At 41.0% G+C, this 24,746-nt stretch overlaps 1 protein-coding gene across 2 annotated transcripts; it reads right to left on the bottom strand.

The window, feature by feature from the left end:
• Positions 1-1,613: 1,613 nt before the first annotated feature.
• Positions 1,614-23,374, bottom strand: BTBD3 (BTB domain containing 3). 2 transcript variants are annotated; one of them, XM_062610772.1, is made up of 5 exons: positions 23,269-23,374; positions 11,294-11,558; positions 10,663-10,753; positions 10,073-10,191; positions 1,614-5,946 (listed from the first exon to the last, which is right to left on the bottom strand). In XM_062610772.1, the coding sequence occupies exons 2-5, from the start codon at positions 11,434-11,436 to the stop codon at positions 4,914-4,916; spliced, it is 1,386 nt and encodes a 461-aa protein (XP_062466756.1). In that variant the 5' UTR covers positions 11,437-11,558; positions 23,269-23,374; the 3' UTR covers positions 1,614-4,913. The 2 variants fall into 2 exon arrangements, with proteins under 2 accessions (XP_062466756.1, XP_062466749.1); XM_062610765.1 differs by lacking the exon at positions 23,269-23,374 and having other exon boundaries at positions 11,294-12,788.
• Between the last annotated feature and the right edge of the window lie 1,372 nt (positions 23,375-24,746).

Genomic DNA, 24,746 nt, shown 5'->3' with positions numbered 1-24,746 from the left:
TGGGCTGAAGTCCCCATCTCACCCCTGTGCCAGGATCTTCCGTGGAATGCAGAGCTTGGGAGGTCCAAAAAGACCCCCCTGCTTACAGCAGTCCCAGTCAGATTCCTTAAGGAGGTACAGACTTGTCCTGGGCTGCAGGGTAAGCAGTTTTGCCTATCAGAGGCCAAGAAATTTTGGGTTCCTGCTCCCAAGAGCTGAGCACTTGCAAGGAGCCTGTTTCAGATGGGCCCTTGCCTTTGTGAGAGGCAGTGGCTGTCAGCTCCTGAGGATTTTCCAACTGCGTGGGACCAGAAAGCCCTTCTCCACCAAGCAGGATTTTACCTGTGAGACAACTAAGTTCAGCTCTTGAAGTCGTCTTCCTCCCAAACCCAGAAATACACTATCTCTTTTTCTTTCCACTCCAAACTCCATTTTTTTTCTGGTGTAAATACACACATGCTTCTCCGCATCACTGAACACAGTGCAAGAGACAGCTGTACCTAACATCAGTTTCCAGAGTAAGTGTCATAGAGCTTCTGTCAGATTTCAGCCAGAAATAAAGAATGTCCCTTAGGATGAGATTTGCCATCCTTTGTTAATCTTGTCCACTTAATTCTTACTTATTTACCAGAGGTAATAGGACCTTAAGCACCAACCGTCTCTAAGATATCTAGCTAGACTAACGCCATTGTGGTCCTTCCTGCACCAAATCACACCGATAGGTACCACACATTTATGAGCTGGTATAATTAGTACAGAACAGGGCATACACAGCTCCTGTCTGAAGCCAGCTCCAGCTAATGAGAAGCACTGGACACATAAGAGAATTTGGATCAAGAACATAGCAATGTGGTACCAAGTAATTCTAGAAGAACAACTTACCAAAAGTGACAAGTCTGATGCCTGTAAACATACTTTCATCAGAATCTTGGATGAAGTCTGAAGGTATTGTTTGTACTGGGAAAGACCTCCTCAATTAAATTTCCATGTTTCTATATCACACTGTGAAGTATTTCTTATCGTTAGCTAGTAATACCCAAAAGGTCCTGGAGCTGGACATCATGGAAGTGGGGCTTCAGCTTCACTGACCATGAAGCATATTTAAAATGAAGTTTGAAATGTCCTGGAATAAAATCATTAAGTAAGAGAATAGTCAGAATTTGGAATAATATTACATAATTAACTTTTCAGCACAGAACAGGCTCTTGGCACTAACCATGTCCTTTATTCTGATCCATCAGAGACTGAAAACCATGGCCTTTCCTGTGCCAACTGTCTTCTGGAATAAACATGAGACCCTCCCCCTTCATCTTCACATACTTAATAATATTAATAGAACATTGAAATATTAATGCTCATAGACAAGGTCTTTCATAAAGCACATAAATGAATTCATTCACTCTGGCTCATTAGCTTAATCGCCAACCTTTTTACAATGTAACTGATTAACATTTTCATTGTTCTTCCTTGTTTTTTCCTTAGACTTCTACTTCTTTGGGGATCAAAAGATCTCTGAATACACAAGCTCAACAAATATCTGTGCACAACTGTACAACAATAGAAATCGGATGAAAGGGATAATGAAGCAAAGGCTTTCACAATTCATGCTTCAAAGATACTGCAGGAAACAACAGTTTAAGAACCATTTTTATTTGTATGTTTAATGCAATTATACACATTCATGAGTCCAACAAGATCTGCACTGTGACATTAAAGATACAGTACAATAACATTCAACATGAGGTACTTCATATTTATATATATCTGTCCTTTATAAATAATGCTGTAAGCCTGCTATGGTCAAACACTGCTCCAGCACAAATGGGCATTGGGACCTGAAGTTAGCTGAGTTTATCACAAAAAACCCCAACAAAAACAAAACCCCCAAACATTTCAGTGCAATAAGTATGTAGAAATCAAAATGTTTACTTAAATACTATTTTAGATAGGCAGAAAGTATATTACATTATACTCTCTTATCACAGATTCCCCTCACCAGGAAAATCAAGCATACAAGTAGCAAAGATGGCCAGGAACAGTTTAAGACAGAATCTATGAAAGGATCTCTATTGACATGATGTTTACATTCCAGGTTGATACAGCTGATGCTTTCAAAACGTCAATCAACATATTCAAGCTTAGATGCTGATGCTAAACCAACCAAATCCACATTTAGACACCTACTTGAGTGCCCTCATGTGCCAAGGCAACTGGTGCTAGCACCTTCTTAAATACCAGTACTTGTTAGCATCAAGCAGTGCTTAGAATCAAGTCACGCTGTAAACATCGATAGGTGTTTTGGGGGCTTACATTTATTCACCCATATTGAAAAACTTTACATGCCCCAGCTCCTAAAACCTGGAATGGATTCAGAGGAATCGTTTTCATCCTACTTCGTCAAAAAGATTTCAGAAAAGTAGCAGGTAAAATAATAATTAAGTAACAGCTCACTTTCTACATATTACAGCTACACAGGATTCTGATCTCCCAACTTCTGCTGCAGCCAGTGAATGCAGTGGATACCTCACCTTTATTTGCAGAGAAGTAAAAACCAAAAGATAACTTAAAAGTGAGCACCCAAGCCTAGTTCTAGAATGCATTACTCGCCAATTCATCTCACCAGCTGAGGCACCTGATTTTTTTCCAAACAATTCAGAATGCAGCTTGCTACTGCAAGCAACTTGTCAATCTGATCATCACTCAGAGTAATTACATCTACATCAACTGCTCGCTGCAAGAAAACTTAATCAGTTGATTAGCATCTTTTTCTGCTTTCAAATGTATTTAAATAAATGGAACTGCTGCTCAGAGGTTGTCTAAAAGCAGATGACCATTACCTCATCACAATCTTAAATTCCTTTTAGCAGTTTCTCCAGCAACTTTTCCTGCAGTCCATACAGTTTATACTCTTTGTCTATTTTAGGCTGCGGATCTAAATATAATTAACTGGAGGTTTTTTAAATCTCTCTCTCTGGGAATTTTTCATGGAGCATTCTGTTTAGATCTCACTAACAGTCTGGATTATGTACATCTGTTACAAAAAAAAACAAAACATTTTTCTATATATTTTGAGGGTATTTACATTTCAGAAAGAATGTCACTTATACACACACGTGTGTTATGCATGTATATAAAACATTAAACACTAACATGGGTGAAAAGCATAGATCTTGCAGGGAAGTTTTTTACCTGGCTCTCCTTTTATTACCTAGAGAGAAGATCTGGGCTTTGGCCATAAAGTGTTTGATGCCTATGCTCCAGTTTTCCTTACTTCAGATGGCATTTTGGACACTGCAAAGATGTACTGGCACTTTACAATGGCCAGGGGCCAGGATTCCAACTGTCAAGAAACACTCAGAGTAATAGTATTAAAATGGTAAGAAATCATATGAAAAAAACATTTTTATTACAAAACTGGCAAGTGAATTTAAGGTTATGCTACATTAATGCGTTGATATACTGTTACATTAATCTGCAGTCTGACTAAAGAATCATTTGGTCCTCTCATTTCATTAAAACGTATGTAACAAACAGAACCCACTTCAGAAGTGAAATAAGAATGAGATGCTTTACAACAGGTAATGTGCCTCTCTCTGAGAGGCAACTGTCCCAATACAATGGTGAAAGAATTTATGTTTCTACAGTACCTATACTTCTTGTTTATACTGGTTTCCTTCCCTGATAAAAGGAGTCATGATCCCTAATACTTTACTAAAAACGATACAGACGTATAACAGGAAACTTGGGAAAAATAAAAGAATATAGGAAAAGGTTCTGTACCACATAATCCTCTGATTGACGTGTAACCATAAGCAGTTGCAAGAGATCCAACATTAACACATTAGAGAAGACTTCCTCCTCCTCACTTCTATCTGATGATACATTAAGTGTAATATGACCACAGTTGGGAATCTTTTGTCTTTGTTTAAATTTCCACTCATAATGTATAGTAAGAAAAAGAAGCAATCTCATATTACAGAAAAAAGTCCAAGTCAGGATTGCTGCATTCTTTTGCTCCTCTATAATCCGTCTCTACCATGTTTAGGAGGAAGAAAAATAACCCACCCAAAACAAACAAAAAATCACCCTGCATCAGAGGATAGCTATTAATTCTCGTTTACTTAGCAAGGGTTCAAAGAAAAGCCATTTAAATAGCAAATCAACTTAAATGTAGTAAAAACTAGGTCATGGGAGTAGGATTTCAAGAGCTGCATACACAATTCGAACATGTGCAAGTACTTCCTTGCCTGTGAGGTGAGATTCCTAGAAAATGAACTTTCAGGGATTTTGCCAAGCCCACATCCCCACCGCACTGTAAAAACGCCTGTGCACTGTGGAGTCAACATACTGCATAGCTTCCTGAAGGTTGTTTGCTTCTCTCCATCTTCCCCTGCAGCCATCCCAAACAGCTGGCCACAGGAGAGTCTCACAAGATGAAGGTTTAAACCTGTGATTTTTCTGCTTACAACTGAAGCACTTCTTTCAGCTCCCATGATCAAAAGCAGCTCAGTTTATTGAAAAGCAGACAGAAGAGTGAACTATAAAACAAGGCTCTTAATCTTCTACCCCAACTTCCCCAAATAATTACAAGCAGAAAATGGAGAAGGAGAAAATGGATCAATGAAGACAATGTTTAGTGAGATACAAGAGGACATCCTCTGGTGATTCACAGGTGCATCAAAGAAAGGGTCAGCATCACCAGCAAACAAGCACCCCTTTTACAAAGCCTATAAAACTTGCTTAAGAGCTTCCAGTTTTAATATTACACTTAAACTTTATCACCAACAATGGTAGAAGTATAGCAAGCCAGTAACTTGCCCACAGCGTTTAGTTATGTATTACCTGTACTGACCACGTATCTGCAGATAAAAAGCTAAGCATCAGTAGGCCTGAACCAGACAGACTCTTCATAGCAAAATGCTTTTTGCTTTCATTCAAGCATAAAATATGAGTTCGGGAATTTGCCCTCCCTGTACCCCAGTGCCATTTGTACTGTCCGAAGAACACTGAAACTGAACAGTCACCTTCCCACACTGAACTTCTGTCATTCCTTCTTGTCCAAAATAGCTGAGTTCATTGCCATCCAGAATCACGCTGGCTGTGTAAAAGGTGTCAGGCTCAATCTGCACTGGATATTCAAACCACACGGGAAAAGTGTTACTAGAACCGTCTGAGAAGTATTTACTCAAGTTTTGGCCTAGGATAACTCCTTGTCGTTTGAGTTCAATCTTGGCACTGTACTCTGCCGATCCACAGCTGGACCCGTACAGCCCAAAGCCAGCAATAAACACTCTCTTATCAACAGCAAACTGGATGCTGTCACACCGGCCCCGGTAGCGCCACTGGTTGCTGCGGTAAGCGCAGGACTGGAAACGGTGGCATCGTTGGGGAACGAGGCCTTTCCGGGGCTTGCTCACAAACTGCAGCTCTGGCTTCTTAGCAGCCGTGTACCAGAGGAAGATATCATTGGTTTCGTTGAGAGTCAGAATCCCAGACTGAGCAGCACCGTTGGCAAAGTCATCGAGTGCCATGGTGGGGATGCGTATCAAGTACAGAGCCTTCCCGAGGACTTTGCGCTTGTTCTCTATGGTAGCTGTTAGCTCTTGTCTCTGACACTCCACTTCAGCCCAGTTTAGAGCTGCTTCGAAAACAACAATTTCTTTGGCATTCAGAGTCTCCCTTCGGAGAATGCTTTCAAGTGTCTGAAAATCAATGTCACAGAAACCCTCAGACTTCAAAGCTAGCTCGGCTTGGGCATCAATCACTTCCCAACAGCGCTGGGTCAGGTCAGGTTCCTCGAATAAGCAGCTCTGGGAAAGCAGCACACAGGCATTCTTTGCACTTAGACTTGTCTCTAGAAAGTTGACGCAGGCGCGGGCAAGATGAGGGACGATATACTTCTTGGCAGCATAAAGAGTGGCCAGTACGGTATCTGCAGCCAAATCAATTTCATCGCAATATATGTATCTGAAATAAAACACATGGGTGTAACAATGCTGCTTAATGCAAACACGTAATTTGTCAACAACATCTGAAAATTTGGAACAAAGAATATTTAACTGGCTCCACACGAAAACTAAGCAGTGCTTTTGGAAAATATTGATTAAATCAACAGAGAAAGTACAAACCAAATTCATCACTCATGTTAGGACCAGTAAGACCATGGAAAAAAACAGGCTTAAATCTACAGTGAATAACACTTCACATTTGGGGTACATGCTATGTATGGTAATGTTTACAAACTGTGGCCCGTCCAGCTCTTCATTCCTTCCATGCATGCTTTGGCTAATGAGAGGCTGCCTGCCCCAGGCAGTAGCTCCTCAAGGGCTACCTCACTTGCCTAACACAACAGTCTGTAACACCTGCTACAAAGGGTACTTGAATGGGTGTCATGTGATGGTGAATGGAAACTTATTGAGGTGTATAGATAAATACATAAATGAAAACAAGTTTGCTGGGAATAATTAGGTAGTCTAAGCAAAGAAATGCCATCAAAGTATATTAGGTGCTATCTATTTTGCATAACTACTGGGTTGGGGCTTTTTAGGATAGGGTAGGGTAGGGTTTACACAGGGTGATGAAGCATACAGGAAAAGGAAAAGGCACAGAATTATAATTTTAGGTTTCTTAATGCTTGCAGCATCCTAGCTCCACTAGCACAGTGGAGCTGGAGTCTGAGAGCACTCAGTCTAGAAACCAAGTGCTCTCAATCTCATTGCATAAGGAGGAAAAAAGCTTTACTGCTCTGCTACTGCGGTGGAAGAGATGAAGGTGGAATTCTATTTATGTGACTAAACTGCTGGGGTTCCTGCTCAGAGAAATGAAGCATTGTGCAGTTTGTTCTTTTTAATAGCTCATGCTCCAGGGCCCCTCTGCAGCTGGTGAATGCAATGTGCTAAAACCATGCCAAATACAATTTTCCTCTTCATAGGGATAAGCAAGTCTTGATGGTTATGGTTGATAAAGTGACTTCCTCCAGTAAAGCTGCAGTTGTATGCAACCCTGTAGTAATTATATTTTTCTAGATAGCAGGTTTCCCAACACAATGAATTTTGTGCAGAACAGATGAGCTTATAAAGTGGAATTAGTACCCACACTGTTCACAAACCATGTAAACAACACCCTTAGTGACATGGTTTAGTGGCGGCCTTGCCAGCGTGGGGGAACGGTTGGACTTGATTATCTTAAAGGTCTGTTACAACCTGGTTGATTCTATTATTCTGGTTGTAAATATCTTTGTATTTTTGCAGGTGTAGGGTACTATTCTCCGAGCCACAGTTAGCAATAATTCTTGAGCAGGTACTGCTCAAGCAATAGAATAACATCTAAGAGGTTTCAGAGAAAAAGAAAAACTTGCACAGACCCAAACCTTCTTTTTTTTCCTTTATTACTTCATTTCAGCTGGGCTATTGTAATAACAAAGAGTACATCTATATATCACTGGTTACAGGCTTAGTTCCTTAGTCCAAAAAAATTTCAATGTAACAATTCATTCGTTTTTATGATTCTCCTCACTGTTCTCCAGCTCTTTTCTCCTCTCTATTGCATCTCTTTGCCTGCTAATACAGTGGAGAATGATGACATCTGTTTTAAACTGAAACAGTACAAAAGTAGCTAGTTTAATATTCATGAAAGCAAAGAACTAATATCACTGATTTACAACAGACACAGCACAGATTGGCTGTCAGCACTACCCCACACTTCTCACTCTGCCAGTGCACCTCCACTCTGGTCTGCAACTACTGATATCCCAGTTTCACCCCGTTCTTAAAGGGGAGTCTGCCAGACCACAGGGTTTGATGGTTTAGTAACACATTCATCCTCAGATGAGACCATGGTTCTAACCTGAACGGTCAAGATTAGGATAAAATACAATAAAGACAGGAATTCAGTCTGTCAACTAGACTATGTCTTTAACCCTATTTTTAAAACTGGAGAGAACAGCCAAAGCAATTTTACTGGGAGAATACGAAGTATCTACCAGTTACTTATGTTAAACATGGCAATACCTCATCTGGTATTTGTTGGCAGCCTGCCCGCTATATAGAACAAGTCAAAAAGCATTTACGTTAAGAACTTACTGTCCAGGGAAACTAAGCAAAAAAGCTTCAAAACCAAACCCCCAAAACCAAAGTCAAAGTGTTTTCTGACAAAGATTATGATGCATCCCTCCTGACTGAGGAAAGAAGCACATGAAGGACAGGGCTGCTTTGGGATAGGTACAAAGTCTCTTCCTTCTGTATAGCAGGAGCATCAGGAGCCTTCTGTCATCCACTGCTCACAGCAGTTGCAAGCAACACTCATGGGGCTGAGAAGTTAAGGAGACCATGGCTCCCCCCAAAATGCAGCACATGCACTGGCTCCTGTGATGAGAGGAATGCTGCACTGCTGAGCAACATCCCTTTCCCTTCCCTGCACCATCCCTGGCATTTGCAGACAGGGGAGCACTCTGCAGGTTCAGGCACACTGCATCAGTGGAAGTTAGCACTGGCAAGGTCAACTCAACATCCACACAGACTTTTTGCGTTTTTCCTTAAACTGGGTTGTTGGTTTCTTGTTTTTTTTTAATAAAAGCTGAGAAGATGAAAACTTCCATGGTTCCAGCCACGCTCTCAAAGAGTTTCCTAAATTGCCATGGGCTAAGTAACATGTCAAGACCTAGATGTCAGTACTGATACTCAATTTTCTAGATTTCCTCTCTGAACACATTTTTTAATGATAAATTCAGAAAGCATTCACGTTTTCTATGGCAAATCATGTTTAGCTACAGTGAACTAGATTTGCTGTTCAAAAAGAAAGGGGGGTCAGGGGAATCTAAGTATCTTAGATTTATGCCTTTGTAAAATTCTGCATGAAAGTAAAGCTCAAGTCTGAGTTCTGCAGAAAACACCTGCAAAACCAGAAAGGCCCAAAGCAAGGATCCATAATGCAGATACCTACATAATGTCACATCTAACTTCATATTCCAGGTCTATAGAACACCTGTGTGACTTCAGCTTTTCATGGCAGTTACTGACATTTGCACAGCACATTTCTGATGCTCATGTATAAAAACTCCGCACAACAAACTCTTCATACAACTTTGAGCATTCATCTATAGTGCCACTGAAATGTAAACGAAAAAAAGGAAACCATTCTGTAATCACAAGCTAGTCAAAACAATCTATGAAATACATAAAATTGCTAGACAGTGATTATACCTTTACCTGCAAGAAAATCTGCAGCATATTAAAAGGATCATTATTAGATACTAATGTATATTCGTTATCAGAAAGCAATGGCAGTTGCTAAAGCTGAAGGCAAAAAACCCTCAAAGCCACAGCATTTCTGTGATGGGGCATTTCACTTTAATAATTAATTTATAGATAAATTCAAAGACAATTCAGCAGGAGAGCTGCTTCATTATGCTCATTGAGGAAAATCATGGCATTTCTTATCTTTGCAAGAAGAAAAATAATGATCATGTAAACTGACTGTTCTTCTTCCATTAGAATAAAAACCCTACTCATATAAACAGCCTTTTTATCATTTTCCAAATGCATTAATATGATAGATGAGGAGAAATTTAATTTGCAGAGGCTATATTCAATAACTTAAGGTCATTTTTCTAAGACAAGACCTGAACATAGCAAGTTTATATTAGAGCTGGAACAACATCAATAGACAAACCCAGCAATTCTAGGTTTGAAGAGCGGTTTTTGGTGTGTTTTTAACTTCTCCCTATGCTTGCAAAGTAGAACAGGGTTTTTTTTTGTTACAGCTGCCAATTCTTTTTAGTAATTCCATTCCTTTGTGTAACGTGTGTAGTGACAAATCAGATCAATAGGCATTACAGTATACAATGTGCCCAAAGATCCCCTGTCAAAGTCATTATTTATAACTGCCTACATTAGTCTAATATATGCGTGCCTGGAAGTAGAGGGGGAGAGCAAAATGAGGTAAAAGTTTAAAACACTTCAAACACAAAAAGAGGAATCTTTTACACAACAGTTTCCTTTTTGTTTACATGCAAGTCTAATAGTTTAGCTATGATATTACCAGTGAATGTATACATCAGAAAGGAAAACACATCCAGGAGATGGATGATGCTTACTTCAGCATTGCGAGAAAAGCAGCAGGCTCAACATCTGGTATACGGATTTCATCTTTGTCCTCAGCAAGCTCTCCGTAAAACATTGCGTGGAATACAGAGCTCCCAACAGCCAGGACGTACTGTTGAGAAAGGGAAATCTTATTTCATGCTTTAAACTGAAAGCACTGCCAACAAAAACAATGTGGGAGAGCCACACTGAGCATACTGGGCTTCACTGACAGACTCTATAGACACACTTCAGTAAGTAATGAAGTCAAAGTTACGAACAGAATTACACGTTTTCCCTGCATTAGCTACTGGAAAACCATCATATCCACCACAGAAGTTAACTATTTCTAGAAAATCTCAGGAGTAATACAAATCAACAGCATAAAGCAGCACACCTAACTTTACAATGACAGCATTAGCCCAACAAGTGTACTGTTTAACTGAAAACACAAAGAAAAGCAAGGGATAGACTATTCCATTGCATGTAGCCTCTTAAAATACAGAATTAGGGCTGAGCCAGACTTCCATGCTATGTCCTGGTGTAACCGTGGGAGCTCTCCCTCGCTATCCCTGCCCAAGCTGATACTGCAGCTGTTGCTTACTTTGTGTCCTGGCAGCCGCTGGGTCCCACCTGGTGGCCCGACCACAAAATGAACATCTGCCATCAAGTCATTGTTGAACATCACTGCATTTCTACAAACAGAGGTAGCGTGTTAATTCAGGGCATCCAGTAACTTCGTGCTTTCCCCAGACCCATGACATTGAATTTCTTAACAACTTAAAGTTGCATGTCAGTAAAGACAAGCAGGTCACGCTTTGTTTTAAGCTCCTTTCCACATCATCACACAAATATACTAGAGAAAAAACTAAGAGGGGGCTGCAGAATGTGTGTTGTATGTTTGTGCAATAAAAAAAAACGCCCAAAGAACCCAAACTTATGAGAACTTTTCAAAGTCAGGAGCACGTATCACTGAAAATCCCTACAAAGGTCTAAAAGCAAATCTGCTGCAGCTTCCAGCAGCATTTTATTTACTCAAGATAAACAGCTGCACTGTCTGGAAAAGAGATACTAAGATATTTTCCATTACCAAAATGCTTGTTTCACACACACAGGAAAAGAAAGAGAATCTATGTTTTCTTCAGCAAATAAAGGAATAACTAAATATTTGCACTACAAACATTTTGCTACTTTTTCACCATTTAAACAGTAAAAATCAACTGCCTTGCACTTACCTCTCTCTGATGGTTGGATAAAGTCCTTGCCAATTAGGTGCTGGAATAGTGTTGTTGTTATTGAGATTTTGCTGGTGGTACTGCTGGACAGCAGTTGTATTAGTGTTGGCTGGTTTCTTTCGGGGGAAAATATCAGCAGCCATCTTCTTCTTCTTTTTGGTCTTCAAAGTAATGATTTCATAGCAAACTGGAGGCAATTTGCTGCTGCTACTGCTGCTGCTATTTCCCTTCTTAGAGCTCTTCTTGGACCTGTTCTTGACCGTCTCTGGAAGCATCAAGAAGAAGGTGAGACATTTCATGTTCTTTCCTTTCTCATCTACCATGAGTATACTTGTCTGTAAAGCTAGACAGCCTAACTAGCTAAGAACATTAAGAAATGCACACAGAAGCTGTTAAACAGAGAGCAGCAGAGCTGAGAGTTTACTTCTTTTCCGGCAAGACAAGGTGACCTTTTCAGCGCACCGAGCAAGAAACTGGCTTTAAGTTTGATCCAGTACTTGAATTGTTAAATACATCCCCATCATTCCAGCCAGTTTTATTTCTCTCTAGATCTCCTGATCAGGAAAGAGCTACAGCCTGTGAAGAGGGTTCGTGCGTGGCTGCAGCATCGGCTTTCTGAAGGGGGCTAAGCCAGACGTGCACAACAGCACTGCTAGTCTGCTCGGCAAGCTGAACTTGTGCCTTGAACTGCTCAGAGCAGAGTAGGTATTGCAGCCCTGCAGATGGAGTCAGGCAGCATTCGGTGGGAGCCAATAGCTGAAGTCACCGATAAGGATTGGAGCCAGCCGCACAGTGACACCTATTGTAACGTACGCCACTCTGACATTAAAGCGACAGCAATTGCACTCCTCGTTTCATACGCAGCGCTGAGTAATAAAGTAATAAATGGCACACGCAGTTGCGTAAGTGCATGACTGGCCAGAAGCGGGTGCGTTTTAGCTCTCCTTGATGCTGCTTGGATTTTCACGGGGGAAGCAATAAAAAGTTGAACTCGGGTAGAAAGACGTATTTGAGTCTAAATATTTCCGTGGGAGCTATTTCCACATGCAGTCAGTGTTAGCGTGACTTCATTTGTTTCCAGTATTCCCACAAAACCCTACTATTAACAGTTGTTCAGCAAAAGCGTGCTATAGATATCAGAACCAAATTAAAGCAATCAACTAGCAGCAGTAAAGACAGCGAGGCAGTTAAACAATCCCTTTCAGCACAGCTTCTAGTCTAGTGTAACATGAATAGAGATGAGGTCACAGCTTTAGCTTTAACTCCTTATGTTTCTAGATAACGCAATCGCCGTTGACAGGGGTCCCAAATCACTAAGCAGTGCTAATTAAACCAGCTTGCACCAGTCATGGCTGCACCACATCAGAAGAAAACTTCGAGATGTGCAATCAGATTAAAGCAAACGTGGGTGAATATACTTAATCAATATTTCAAAGCATTAAATGAAGAAGTCGGAATGATTTAGTCTCAGGCAGAAAACACTCCTTGCCTTGCAAACATACTCTGATTTTATTCACACATTCTGAAATAAACAGGATATAAGGTATGCCAACCAAACCCATGTAAATAGGAAAGAAATAGGAAAGAAGATTAATTTTCAATCATCAGTTTGCTCAGAACTTAAATTTAGATCAGATTTCCTTAATAGTAGGTCAAGTGTATAAAACACCCACGCAAGCACAGCAGAGGAATAAAAATATTAGGTATTTGGTGTCAGTATTTCACACCTTAAAATATCAGAGGCAGATAATTCAAATACAAATACGTAATTATCTTCAAGTCTTTAAGAAAAAAAATCCTCATTGCTTTTAAAGCAAATTTAACCACTTTTAACCATAATTACTTTTGCTGGACAAGAGCACAATAGTGAAATTAAAGTGATCAAAGGTTGGTGGAGAAACAGTTGATCTTGCTGAAATCCCTGACATCTGAAATCTGCCCCCACATTCAACAGGAGCACAGAAATGTCACTGGGGCTATTTACTGAAACACCATCACAATGGCTTGAATAAGCAATTGCTTTGGCTTTGTAATGCAGTCTCAGAATCTCTTTAGCTTTAAATGAACTGTGCAGGTATTTCAAAGATTATCAGGTCTCCTTGGGAGCCACTCTGTATTTAAGCACTAACATAACCCCCTGGCAGTTGGCCATCTAGAGACTTTGCTGCAGTGGTTTGAGATGACACCATTCCCAGACACACACCTGCCCTCTCTGCCTGAAGTCTCTGCTTATGGAAGGGAGAAACAGAAGGATACGCATCCATGCCTCAGCTGCTACATTTCACAACCCAACATCTTAGTGCAGAATCGCCTTCACTAGTAATTTAATAGGAAATGGTGGGTGTTGCTGAAAGGCAGACACATTCCTAAACACATTGAGAGGCAGGTTATGTAATCTTCAAAGAATTAATTTCTAACAAGCTTTTCTCCCCTCACACATCCCTTTTTTCTTCTTTATCTGCAACAGATTGATTTGGAAGGAAAACTAACAATCTCAGCCACATTGAACTGTAGAGAGGTAAAGGAAGGGGGTCAAGATTAAAAAACTCATCCCACAGATGGGATGTTTATAAGTGCTTGTAACTGAGAATTTAGAACAGGAACACAGCAGGTATTCTTTGCACAAAATCTGAGCTTGTTGAGTTTACATGAGCGTTTTTCCTCTCCTTATGTAAATTTCTCAGCCCTTCTAGTTGCAAAAATAACCCTTTTGCCACTGCACAGGACAGACATGTCAAAAGGAAGAAGTTGTAAAAAAAAACCCTTAAAGATACAAAAATCCATGCACTCTTCAGAAAATCTGATTCTCAGCATTGCAGCTGGCAAAAGGTGAAAGATAACAGGGGTTAGGGGATTCATACGAGAGACTGGGTTTTCATTCCATAAATCCATTTCATAGACTACCAAAGAACATAAAAATCAAGGTCCTTGAACACTTTTTCAAATCATTTGACCAGTACAAAACCAAAGATGATACACACAGCACAAAAAGATCACTGGGAGGCTACAGAAGAGAATGACAGAGACTGACTGGTCAGCTCAGGCTGGGAAAGAGATGGTAATGAACCTGTGGGAGTCCACCATTCTTTTGACTTCTGTAAAACACAATGCATGTATAGAATGTTGTGCTCTCCTGGAAAAGGAAGGAGGGAGAAACTGCAGCTGAAGCATGTTCTGCCTAAATCTAGATGTCAGACAGACCCCCCAGTAGACAAGAAGTATCTGTGTGACAGGATAAAAACCCACCGCAGTAAACAAAAAGCCTGACTGCCAACTCTGCCTGTTCTTACACCACCCACCAAAACCTGTGGTCTGTTATAACCAGAAAATAGCGTCAATTCCACAACGTATTCTGAAAGTTCCTTTGGAAAACTACAAACCTGTTACAGGCTTTATACCACCATCTTCCACTGCACTTTATCAGCTCAGAAACCAGGTCTCCTAAACCAATCTTTAGATGTGTGAAATGGGAGAAAACCCCAAAGAAACAGTGCTGGTTGCACTTACTATTCTTCCCGTTTTGGCAGCAACTTCCATTAATTTTCTTACAACACTATTTCCTTCTTTTACTCTACAAACATTGTTAATGAATTTACAGATCAATGTTAGCAGTCAGTAAAAGCAAACTATGAGCTACTCCCTGGTGAAAGACTAGGAAAAATCCCAAGTTCAAATGAGTTTATCTCAGGCAAGAAGACCAAGGAAATTGACCTTCTCTCACCCAATATCCATTTCTGAAAGGTTATTACAAAGTGTTTCTTATCTTCTTCAGCAATTCTCATTTTTCTTCATTAATTATATATTAACGGAACCAAACTTGATATACACAACTTAGAAAAACGGAAAGAGGTCTTCAAAGGAACATTAATCTTTATTTCATATGCAATGTAGTCAAACCAGAAACATTTTAACTCAGAAGGCGTAGGAAATTCCATGCTTCAATCTTAACACTGGCCTAATGAAAATCCAAAACGACAGAGGTGAAGAATTAAGCAAAGTGCCACAGACTGAGGCCAAGATACTACATATTAAGTTACATGCCCCTTTCAAATTATCAGGAGCAAGTTATAAGCCTTTGGAAACTAGCTCTTGATTAAACACTGGGAACAACCAAAGCACAATTTTTGCTGTTCAAATCCAAATATGCGCAATATACCTGTGATCCCAGTTTCATTTAATCTTTAAGACCGTAACATATCTTGACACCATTGTGAGGGTTGGTATAGGAGTAGTATTACAGCACAATTCTTGGTACAACTTTTAGCAGTACAGTACTACTATAATTACACCTCTCTAAAGGCAAGTTCAAATCTAGAGATCATTTAATTTCCAGGTTGATGGGAGCACTCTTCCTCATTCTACATCAGTCTTGCCTGCTGCAATAGCAAGTATACCCAAGTTTTCATTCGATTTTTTTTCCCTTCTAGTAAGTTGTGGTTTTCTCTCTCTCTCTCATTTACAGGTCAGTTCTTCATGTGGAAATGTGAACTGGACAATTCTATAGGCAACAAGTTTTCATCAAAATTCCCAATTGTCTGTTATAACCAGATCATGAATAAAGGAGTAAATTCCATGTAGGCAATGAGAAAATGCATATATTTCTTTTCTGTAAAGTTGCCAAGTCTCTCCCTTGGCAGTTATTACGCCTATGCATTATTAAAATTCTTTGTTTAAACTCTGAATTTACCCTTACAAGGAAGCAAATTTCAGATGATACGACTTGATTAACCAAAATAAACATGCCATGTTACTGTTTAACAAACGTACCTGTCCACTGCTAATTTTCATTGAATTTGATGTTAAACAGTCCTTTAAAAATGGAAAGCACAAGTTCAAAAACAAATAAACAAGCAAACCCCTCAACAAAACCAACCCACACAGCTGAGAAGCTCCGGTCTGTTTACCTATCTATGAATTATTCAGTCACTTGGAAGAATCCTCAATCACCATTCCAACCCTGCTGTTTATCAAAACACTCATTTGGAAAGGGGACTGATAGATCTACTCTTGATTTTAACAAGTAAAAAATCCATTACAGTTGACAAAATCTTCCAGCCTGATTGACAGCACTGAAAGTAACTTAAGAATGCATCCACTTCTGGCTATTGCATGGGAAAGCTGGCCCTGAAGTCTTACTTGGTAATGTCTTCTATAGGGGAAACAAAAACCAACCAAAAAAACAAAAGCAAACAGCAACAAAAACCAACCAACCAACCATCAAAAAAAAATGAGACAACTTAAAGCAGGGAGAAAGTGGGGCAAAATCGTAAGCTTTGACAAGCCAGAATATAGGATAAAAACCCCAAATATTTATTTTCTGTATGAGCCAAAAGCAGAGAATCAGAGTAGAACTGCATCTTGAACCGACACTAGAGACTTTAAGCTGAAGTTCAACTTGGCTGAATTGAGTATTTCTATACTAGCAACATACGTGTTGGCAAATATTGTTAACTGCTTAGTTTTTAAGCTATGAGGATTTAAACACTTTGCACTATATTACCCACTAAGATAATTTTTACATTTTTTTCCTAAATGTCCTTAATGCTTTAAAGAAAACTAAAGCAGAAAGCCCTAAATAGCCCAAGTCAACAGGTAAATACAAACGTATATGATAGAAGCTTAATGAACGAGTGTTCAGATGTCTTTTACTCTTTCATTCTTGTATTATTCTCTGTCTCTGCATGGCACTTTTTTCAGTCTCCCTACCAAAGCAGCTTTAATCTTTCTAATATGTCCTTTTTGAATCTGGTCATTTTCACTTGTTTTTTTGTTTTTTTTTTTACAGCAATATCCTTTTTGAGACAAAGCAACCAAAACAAAACATTACATTTAAGGGTAACATTTAGCCCTATGTTTACTTGCAAATAAACATCCACTTCACTTTTGTGTGGATTTCAGTTGGCTCTACACAAACCTGTTCCTACACCAAGTGCAACAACTCCTACTGTTATTTTTTCCCCAGTGAGTTTCATAACTGTCTATTTATGCCCCAAACACAATGTACCACAAACGACTCCTCTACACTGTTGAGTTCTGCTACTGAAGTTAAAGGTTTTGTTCCCAGTTGGGTCAAAATAAATATAGCTAATGTACTAAAGTGAGGAATAAAATAAATATTAAAAATTATCTTGTATTTTCATTATTATTTCCATACCATGCTTGCTGCAGAAATGGTAGTCCATATAAACCACAACCATGTAATGAAAGGCTTATGTTTTAACAGCCTACGGTGAATGTGTTCGATCCCACTACAGTGAATTATCACACAAATGTTCCTTTCTGTGTGTATGGCAAGAAATAATGTGAAATGCTTCATTACAACATGAAATATATGATTTTATCAGCCTGTTGAGACATATTCTCCAGTCTCATAGTTTGGGAACCGCAGGTAGAAAATATCCCAGAGCAGAATCTGCTATTTATTCTATAAGCATAAATTCGCTTCTTGATAGTTCAAAGTAAAACCAAGAATTATGAACTTACTCTGAGATGAGAAAACCTGCAACTACAAAATGAGAATTCAATTCAAGGTTACAGGAGATAAACTGTTTTTCTTCTAATTTAAAAGGGACAAATTATGCATTTGTCCTCCACCACCACTACTCCTGCCTGTCCATTTCATTTCATGTTGAGTTTTGCTCTTGACAATCTGTAGGGTCACAAAATAAGTCCTTTCTTAGTAGTTGCCATTTTTTCAAATTTATTTCTAAACATGATATTGCAAACCTGAAAGCATTCAACCGTTTTTCAAAGACAGAGGTCAACTTTAATTTTGCTCTGCCTCTTACCAAAACCGACTTACAAAGGAAAGATCAGATAGCTCAGGAAATTGGTAAAGAGATACAGTGGTTTTCGTCTCTAGGTCACTAATTCTAAATTGACCAAGGTCAACAGTAATCAAAAGTCATTAGCATTTAATGATCGTTCAGTGCCCTGTGAGAAAGAAGCTAGTGATCCTAGTGCACTTCAGAAAAAACACCGCTACAATTAGTACTCACATACTGCCTATTTCAAGGGAGAGATCAGGATCAGATGACTACAGACAGAACTTCCTATGTTACAGACAGATCTTGCCTGTGTAGACAAACCTTTATTCTAATTCTAACCTGGCTCAGAATCTAAGGGTCTATAAAGTCTGGTCCTGCTCCCAAAAGAGAAGACATTTTCCCAGTGAGTCCTCACTTGTGAGAGCCAATGACACTATAAGGGTAACTACCCCACGAGGATCTACAGGGAGACTGTATTACAGTTGGCATATAATTCAAGGACTACATTTTTCATGATGATCTACATTCACCACCAGAGTGTTGATGCACCCTGTGGGACAAAGTAGTAGGAAAGGATATTGTTACAACCCACACCATGCCTCTTCTGTGGCCTGCAAACTTCAGTCCCCTGGGAGTGCTGTGCTCCCAGCACCTTCCAACAAGATTCAGAAAAACAGGGGGGAACTACTGGAAAGCTTGGTTAGGTGTTGCAGTGTAAATGTCCTTAGGGTCTGTCATGGGAAAAGTACATTGTGCTCATCTACAGTTTTATATCCAGTAAACTTTATGGGACATGTGGCTTGAAAGCCACAAAGCAGATCAGCAGCTTGGCACCCTTGTGTTTACAGCAGAAGAATGTACCTTGAAGCAGTCGGTGTCTTATATGGGAAAAAACTGGTATAACTTCTTGTTCCCACTGCATTTTAAGTGAGAAAAGAGGAACGTTACCCCAGTCAGTGAAACAGGAATGGGTCAGCCCATTGGCAAGCCAAGCATTTGATAAGAAATGCATTCTCAAACACAGTGGCTTTCACTTCTCTAAAAGTGAGAATCAAAACCCATGAGTAACAACCCTTGCAGTGCTTTTACAATTGTTTACTAACTGCAATTTTTAGATATGAGAGACTGATTGCTGCTGACCTAAGCTACATCCAAATAGCTCACGGAATGGAACCAAACATAAATCCATTAAATGGCACTGTTCTGAATTAATCTTCCTTTGCCACAAGTTGGAAGCTGTGGATCTTGTTGCCTGCCCTTAACTTTGTTTCCAGACTCTCACAGCACATGCAGCCTCTGTTTCAGTGGCCATTCCAAAGGGGAATTAAGATGCTGCCAAATTTTTTATCTTATCAACTGTTTTACAAACAGATTTACTTTGCTGAAGACATTTCAGTCACACCTATGCCTACTACATTGCCTATTATAATGCCTATTACATTGATTGTGCTTTAGTATTTCAACCAGTTTCTCCTCCTCTTTACAAGTGAATGGCAGCTACTTTGCAGTAATGAATTTTCAAGACAAACATACAAACACTCCTGAAATTCTTTCAGAATATGATTTTAATCATTAAGATGTAGTTGTCTAGAAATGCTAGGATACCCTAAATGCCTGATCTCCTTCACAATAACTCTGTTTCAGAGACCCTAGGATATGCTAGAATTTTAGTAGAGAAAAAGAAAAAAAACCACAAGGAAGGTGCAGTAATAAAGCATAAAGGCATAATAAAGAAACCGGGCAAGGTAAGCATACACGCACATTAGTGTTATGTATTACAAAGTTTTATATAGAATGAAAACCTTTACTTTTTCTTGGTATACATGCAGTAGTATCAACTTGGTCTGACAGGAGAGTATTACAGACGATAAGAATCAAACAGCACTAGGAAATTGAACACCCGTAGGTGCACTTTGTACACCTATAAGTGTACTGTATCACCCTAACATTACACAGTATTTCTCTGTGCTACATTCCTCCACAGAAACTGAGCAAGCTGTCCAATACGGCAGAGCTTTCTTCCATCTCCAAGTTGAACTGTATGCTAAGAACTCCAGAGGAAGGCAAATACTGCAACAAAGGGATAGTGTAAGCTACTGCATACATTTCTGTTGTAAGCAATACATAGCTAGCTTCATCTCCTTCCCAGCATTAAACAATATGCCTTGCACTTCCCTCCCCTGCTAAGTGGGCAAAGTGACAAACCTTTAAATAATGTGGCATATTATGGATCAGATTTTAAAGGGACTTTGTTCCATCAACTATTGCAAGCCTGCATATAAAATATCACACCTACAAAGCACAAGCAAACACACGACCTGACTGAAGAGTTGTTTTCTTTTCATACTCTCAGAAACCCCTTGTACACTCTGAACAAACAGGGAGGCAACAAAGTCACAATTCCAGAGTTAGTTTCTGAAGAAAATTACTCCTTCAAATTGCTTTCGATATGAAGAGTAGAAACTGCAGATAGGGTGGATACAGAGTGTAACCCGGTACGCAAATATCCTGACACAGGAGGATGTTATCAACAAGCCATTCAGCTCTGCACTGAAGGGTACATGATCCTCTGGTGAAATATTTATTCAGGATATCAGGTAATCTCAGGATACAGGTAACAGGGATGGACAAGGTGATGTCTCAAGATACTTTCTAAATCTGTTTTCTGCGATTCTATACCCTACCTACCCAGGACAGGCAGCACACATTCACCCATCACCAATCATTCACCAGTGTTTTAAAAATGCACTCTCCAGACATTGGACTCACTTGGTTTTTTGTTACTCTAGCTTGTGGAGTTATCAAACTCGGGCAAGGCAGCAGGATCAGAAAACAGAGAAGCCAGACCTAGCAAACGGGAAGTGTGCAAATGCAAATGACATGATCCTTCACTTCAGCTTCCCCCCAGCTCTGTTCTCTGACATACATACATACAATGTGGTTTTGTAATTAAGGTGCAGGATTGGAATTCAACTTTATGGCAGAAAACAGAAGACAACTTCCACCACACAAAGCTTTTAATCTTTTCCTTCCAAGACTCCCATCTTTTATTTACTTCCTCTTCCTTACCTATCAGCTCTTTGAGATAGAAACTGTAGCTTATCACTCATTTATATAGTGCCTCACAAGATACAGCTTCCATGCCAGCTCAGGTATCTGAACATTTGCTCATGTGAAACAAAGTAAGAGCTGGCAAGGTGTGAAGAATTAATGGAGAGAGTATCACAGGAGAACTACCTTGAATTACCAGAGAAAGCTAATGCTGGGCACAAGTGATATTCTGCTGCAAAACTATTGTCATTTGCGCACCACAAGGGAATACCTAAACTTCTTCTGACAACATAACATACAGCCTTTCATTGAGCCTAACCCAGCACTGATGCTTTCATCCCATGAATAACAACTATTGGGTAACTTCAAAAACAAATATTTGCTTACAAGCTCTAACAAGTGTCCAAAATAATAAAAATTACTGTTGCAACTTGCACCTTTTGTCTCAGCCTTAAAGGGCAGGCTAAAGAAACTACATATTGCTTCTGAAAGGTGTTTCCTCCAGGGCAAAGCTGAGGATCTCTGGAAGGGAAACACAAGGGAAGTTATTGTGCGCTTAGCTGCAGGGTACTTACTGCTGAGGATTTAAAGAGTAAAAAAAAAGAATGAGTCCTGCACTCTACATTCAACTTTGGCAATCCTGCAGAACTTATTTCAAATGAATAAGGCTCTGAGACATTTGATTTGCCAAGTTATATTACCCAAAATACTAATACTATGCATTGCAACGTATGCACGTACTTTCTGTGCACAATGATCAGACCAGCTCTTTTCAACCAAAATAAAGCCATTTTGAGCTTGACCCCAGCATAAATGTTAGAGCAGCATCAAATATAGCACTGTACACCTATAACCCATGATCATCTCTCTCTATAAAAGACAAGCAAAAAGACCAGGACAGGGACTGAAGGTTGACATACAGATTACACGCTGAAAACAAAGTATGGTGAAGACCAACAACAATGTAGAAAACCTGCACCAGCACTCTTCAGGTGAGACACAATCTGTCATTTTAATTAGGTATGTTAGTAATCATCATTTTAGGAACACTTAAACATTGGACAGAGCCTTGGGTGACATGGTTTAGTGTGAGGTGTCCCTGCCCATGGCAGGGGGGTTGGAACTTGATGATCTTATGGTCCTTTCCAACCCTAACTATTCTATGATTCTATGGTAACTTGAATTCAAACTTTTCCTCACTTCAAGTGACAACGACCCACTACTCCTTGATGATTTTAAATGCATGATCTCTCAGGAAAAAGTACAGGCAAATGAATTTATAAATCTGAAGGTTACCACAGGTGCACTTTCTCAAAACAAACACTGTAAAGGTGTGGACCATTAACTGAAACTATTCTGACTCCAGAAGGAAGTTTGGCCAACAACGTGGGGAAGAGGAGGTGGTATTTATGTGAAACCGGGTGCAATTATTAATTGTCCCTCTAGCAAGTTTATTGAATTGGTACTTAAATTACTTATCCTTTAAGAGCAGCATTACTTGAGGGAGGGAAAAAAGCCCTAAATCCCAGTTTTTCGCTTTGGGTAACTCCGAATAGGTCCAAGAGGCAGCGCTCCCGCACACCCCCCCCTTAGCCGCGTTGGCACTGCCAGGTCCCAACTCCGGCGCCCCTCGCACCTCACGTCTGACCCCGTAACACCGCACCAGCAAAGCGGTTTATCACCGCCGGCACCGCGACGAAGCCAACCCGCTCCTGCACAAAAGGCAGCTGCATACACTTGGAGGGGAGGGAGGCGAGAAGGAACCCTCTCAAGCGGCTGCAGACACACACACACAGACACACCACAGGACTTTGACCCAAGGGGCTCTTTGTGCCGGGGCACCGCTCCCCACACGAACTCCCCCGCTTCCCAAGTTTCGCGGCGGGCAGCGCTCAGGTGCGGCCGCTCCGCTCCGCCCCTCACGGAGGCGTCCCCTCAGGGAGGCCGGGGACCAGCGGCCGCTTGCCTGCTCCTGCTCCGCTTCCCCCGCCGATACCACCTCAGCTCAGCGCAGCGCGGCCCGGCCCACCCACCAGCGGTAACGTGCGGTGCCACCGCCCCGAACGCGCCCCTTCACCCTGCTCAGCGGCGGCTCCCTCACCCGGTGCCCCCCGCCCGGCCACGGCCGCCTCCCGCTCCCTCCCTCCCTCCACCGACCTGAGGACGGCCCCGCTCCCGGGGCGGCTCGGCCCCTCACAGCGGCACCCGCGGCCCCGCCCCGCAGCCGCGCACGCGCGCACGCGCACGGCCTTTACACTCCCCCCCCCCCTTCCCTCCTCACACCGCCCTCTCCGTGCGGGGGGGGCTGAGCCCTCCAGCGCCTCGGTCCGGGTCATGGCGGCGATGGGGATGAGCCCTGGAGCAACGGGACGGGGTTAATCCCGCACCCCCGGTTCACGTTTCCCGTGGGGCCGTCCTGTGCCCGCAATGGGCCCCGCCAGCCGCCTTCCTCCCATCGGGTGGGGTTTTTACCTCAGAAAGAAGGCCCCCGCCGCACTACCGCCCGCTGAGGTGTTGGGGGGTCCGTGAGGGCGAACGCTGCAGTTCACCACCAAAACCAGGCCTTTGGCACCGAAAGAAAGTTTAGAAAAGGTGGGAGACAAATGATTGCCTTTTTCTTCAATTAAAAATCGTTTAATTAAAAATGATTTCTTCAATTAAAAATCATAGTGCCCAAAATGCCCATGGCAGGGGGATTGGAATTAGATGATTTTAAGGTCTTTTCCAATCCTATTCTATGAAATAGAAGCATATTCTTGGCTTTCTGCATGCAGGCAGTTTGAGGATTTGCCCTCTAAAAAAAGAAAAAAGTTGTATTTTTGGTGTGCAGCAATAGTTGGCTGCTCCTTTAGACAACAGCTTTTTGATTTCAGTATCTGAAGGGGGCTACAGTGATGCTGGAGAGGGACTCTGCATCAGGGACTGCAGTGATAGGGTAGGGGTAATGGGTTTAAACTTAAACAGGGGATGTTCAGGTTGGATATAAGGAAGAAGTTCTTTACTGAGACGGTGGTGAGGCACTGGAATGGGTTGCCCAAAGTAGTTGTGAATTCTCCATCCCTGGCAGTGTTCAAGGCCAGGTTGGACAGCGCCTTGGATGGCATGGTTTAGTGTGAGGTGTCCTTGCCCACGGCAGGGGGTTGGAACTGGATGATCTTAAGGTCCTTTCCAACCCAAACCATTCTGTGATCCTGTGATTTGCAAAATTACAATGACCAAATGTTTTTCCTTATAAAACACTGTATTTGCTCATCCACTCTTACTTCTCCCACATCTAAGCAAGGAAAGCAATAAAAACAAACCCTACAGCAGAAACTTCATCCACAGTATCCAGGGTCCATCCCAAGGCCAGCAACAGGCAGCCTAAGGGAGAAGCACCTTTCCCCCCTCACATTTTTGGGGGTTTATTTGGAAATAAACCCAATCACAAAATAAGCCATTAATGCTGTACATCCTTGCTTGTGTGAGCTGTTTCCATCCTGCAGAGTTAAAGTCAAAATGCTTCTTATTTTTTAAGAAATAATTAACAGGGATAGAGGCACTTCCAGGATCAGAGCCTGGTTTTATCCGGGAGCTTCATAAATAAGGGATTTCTCATAATGCTGCTATGTTGAACCACGTGGGAAATTAAAATG

This window comes from Pezoporus occidentalis, unplaced genomic scaffold, assembly GCF_034315485.1.
Source record: "Pezoporus occidentalis ecotype Australia unplaced genomic scaffold, CSIRO_AGI_Poc_V1 ctg10, whole genome shotgun sequence".
In the NCBI taxonomy this organism is placed as follows: domain Eukaryota; kingdom Metazoa; phylum Chordata; class Aves; order Psittaciformes; family Psittacidae; genus Pezoporus; species Pezoporus occidentalis.
Note: the sequence above shows the minus strand (reverse complement) of the source record. Positions and strands in the feature narration are given on the sequence as shown.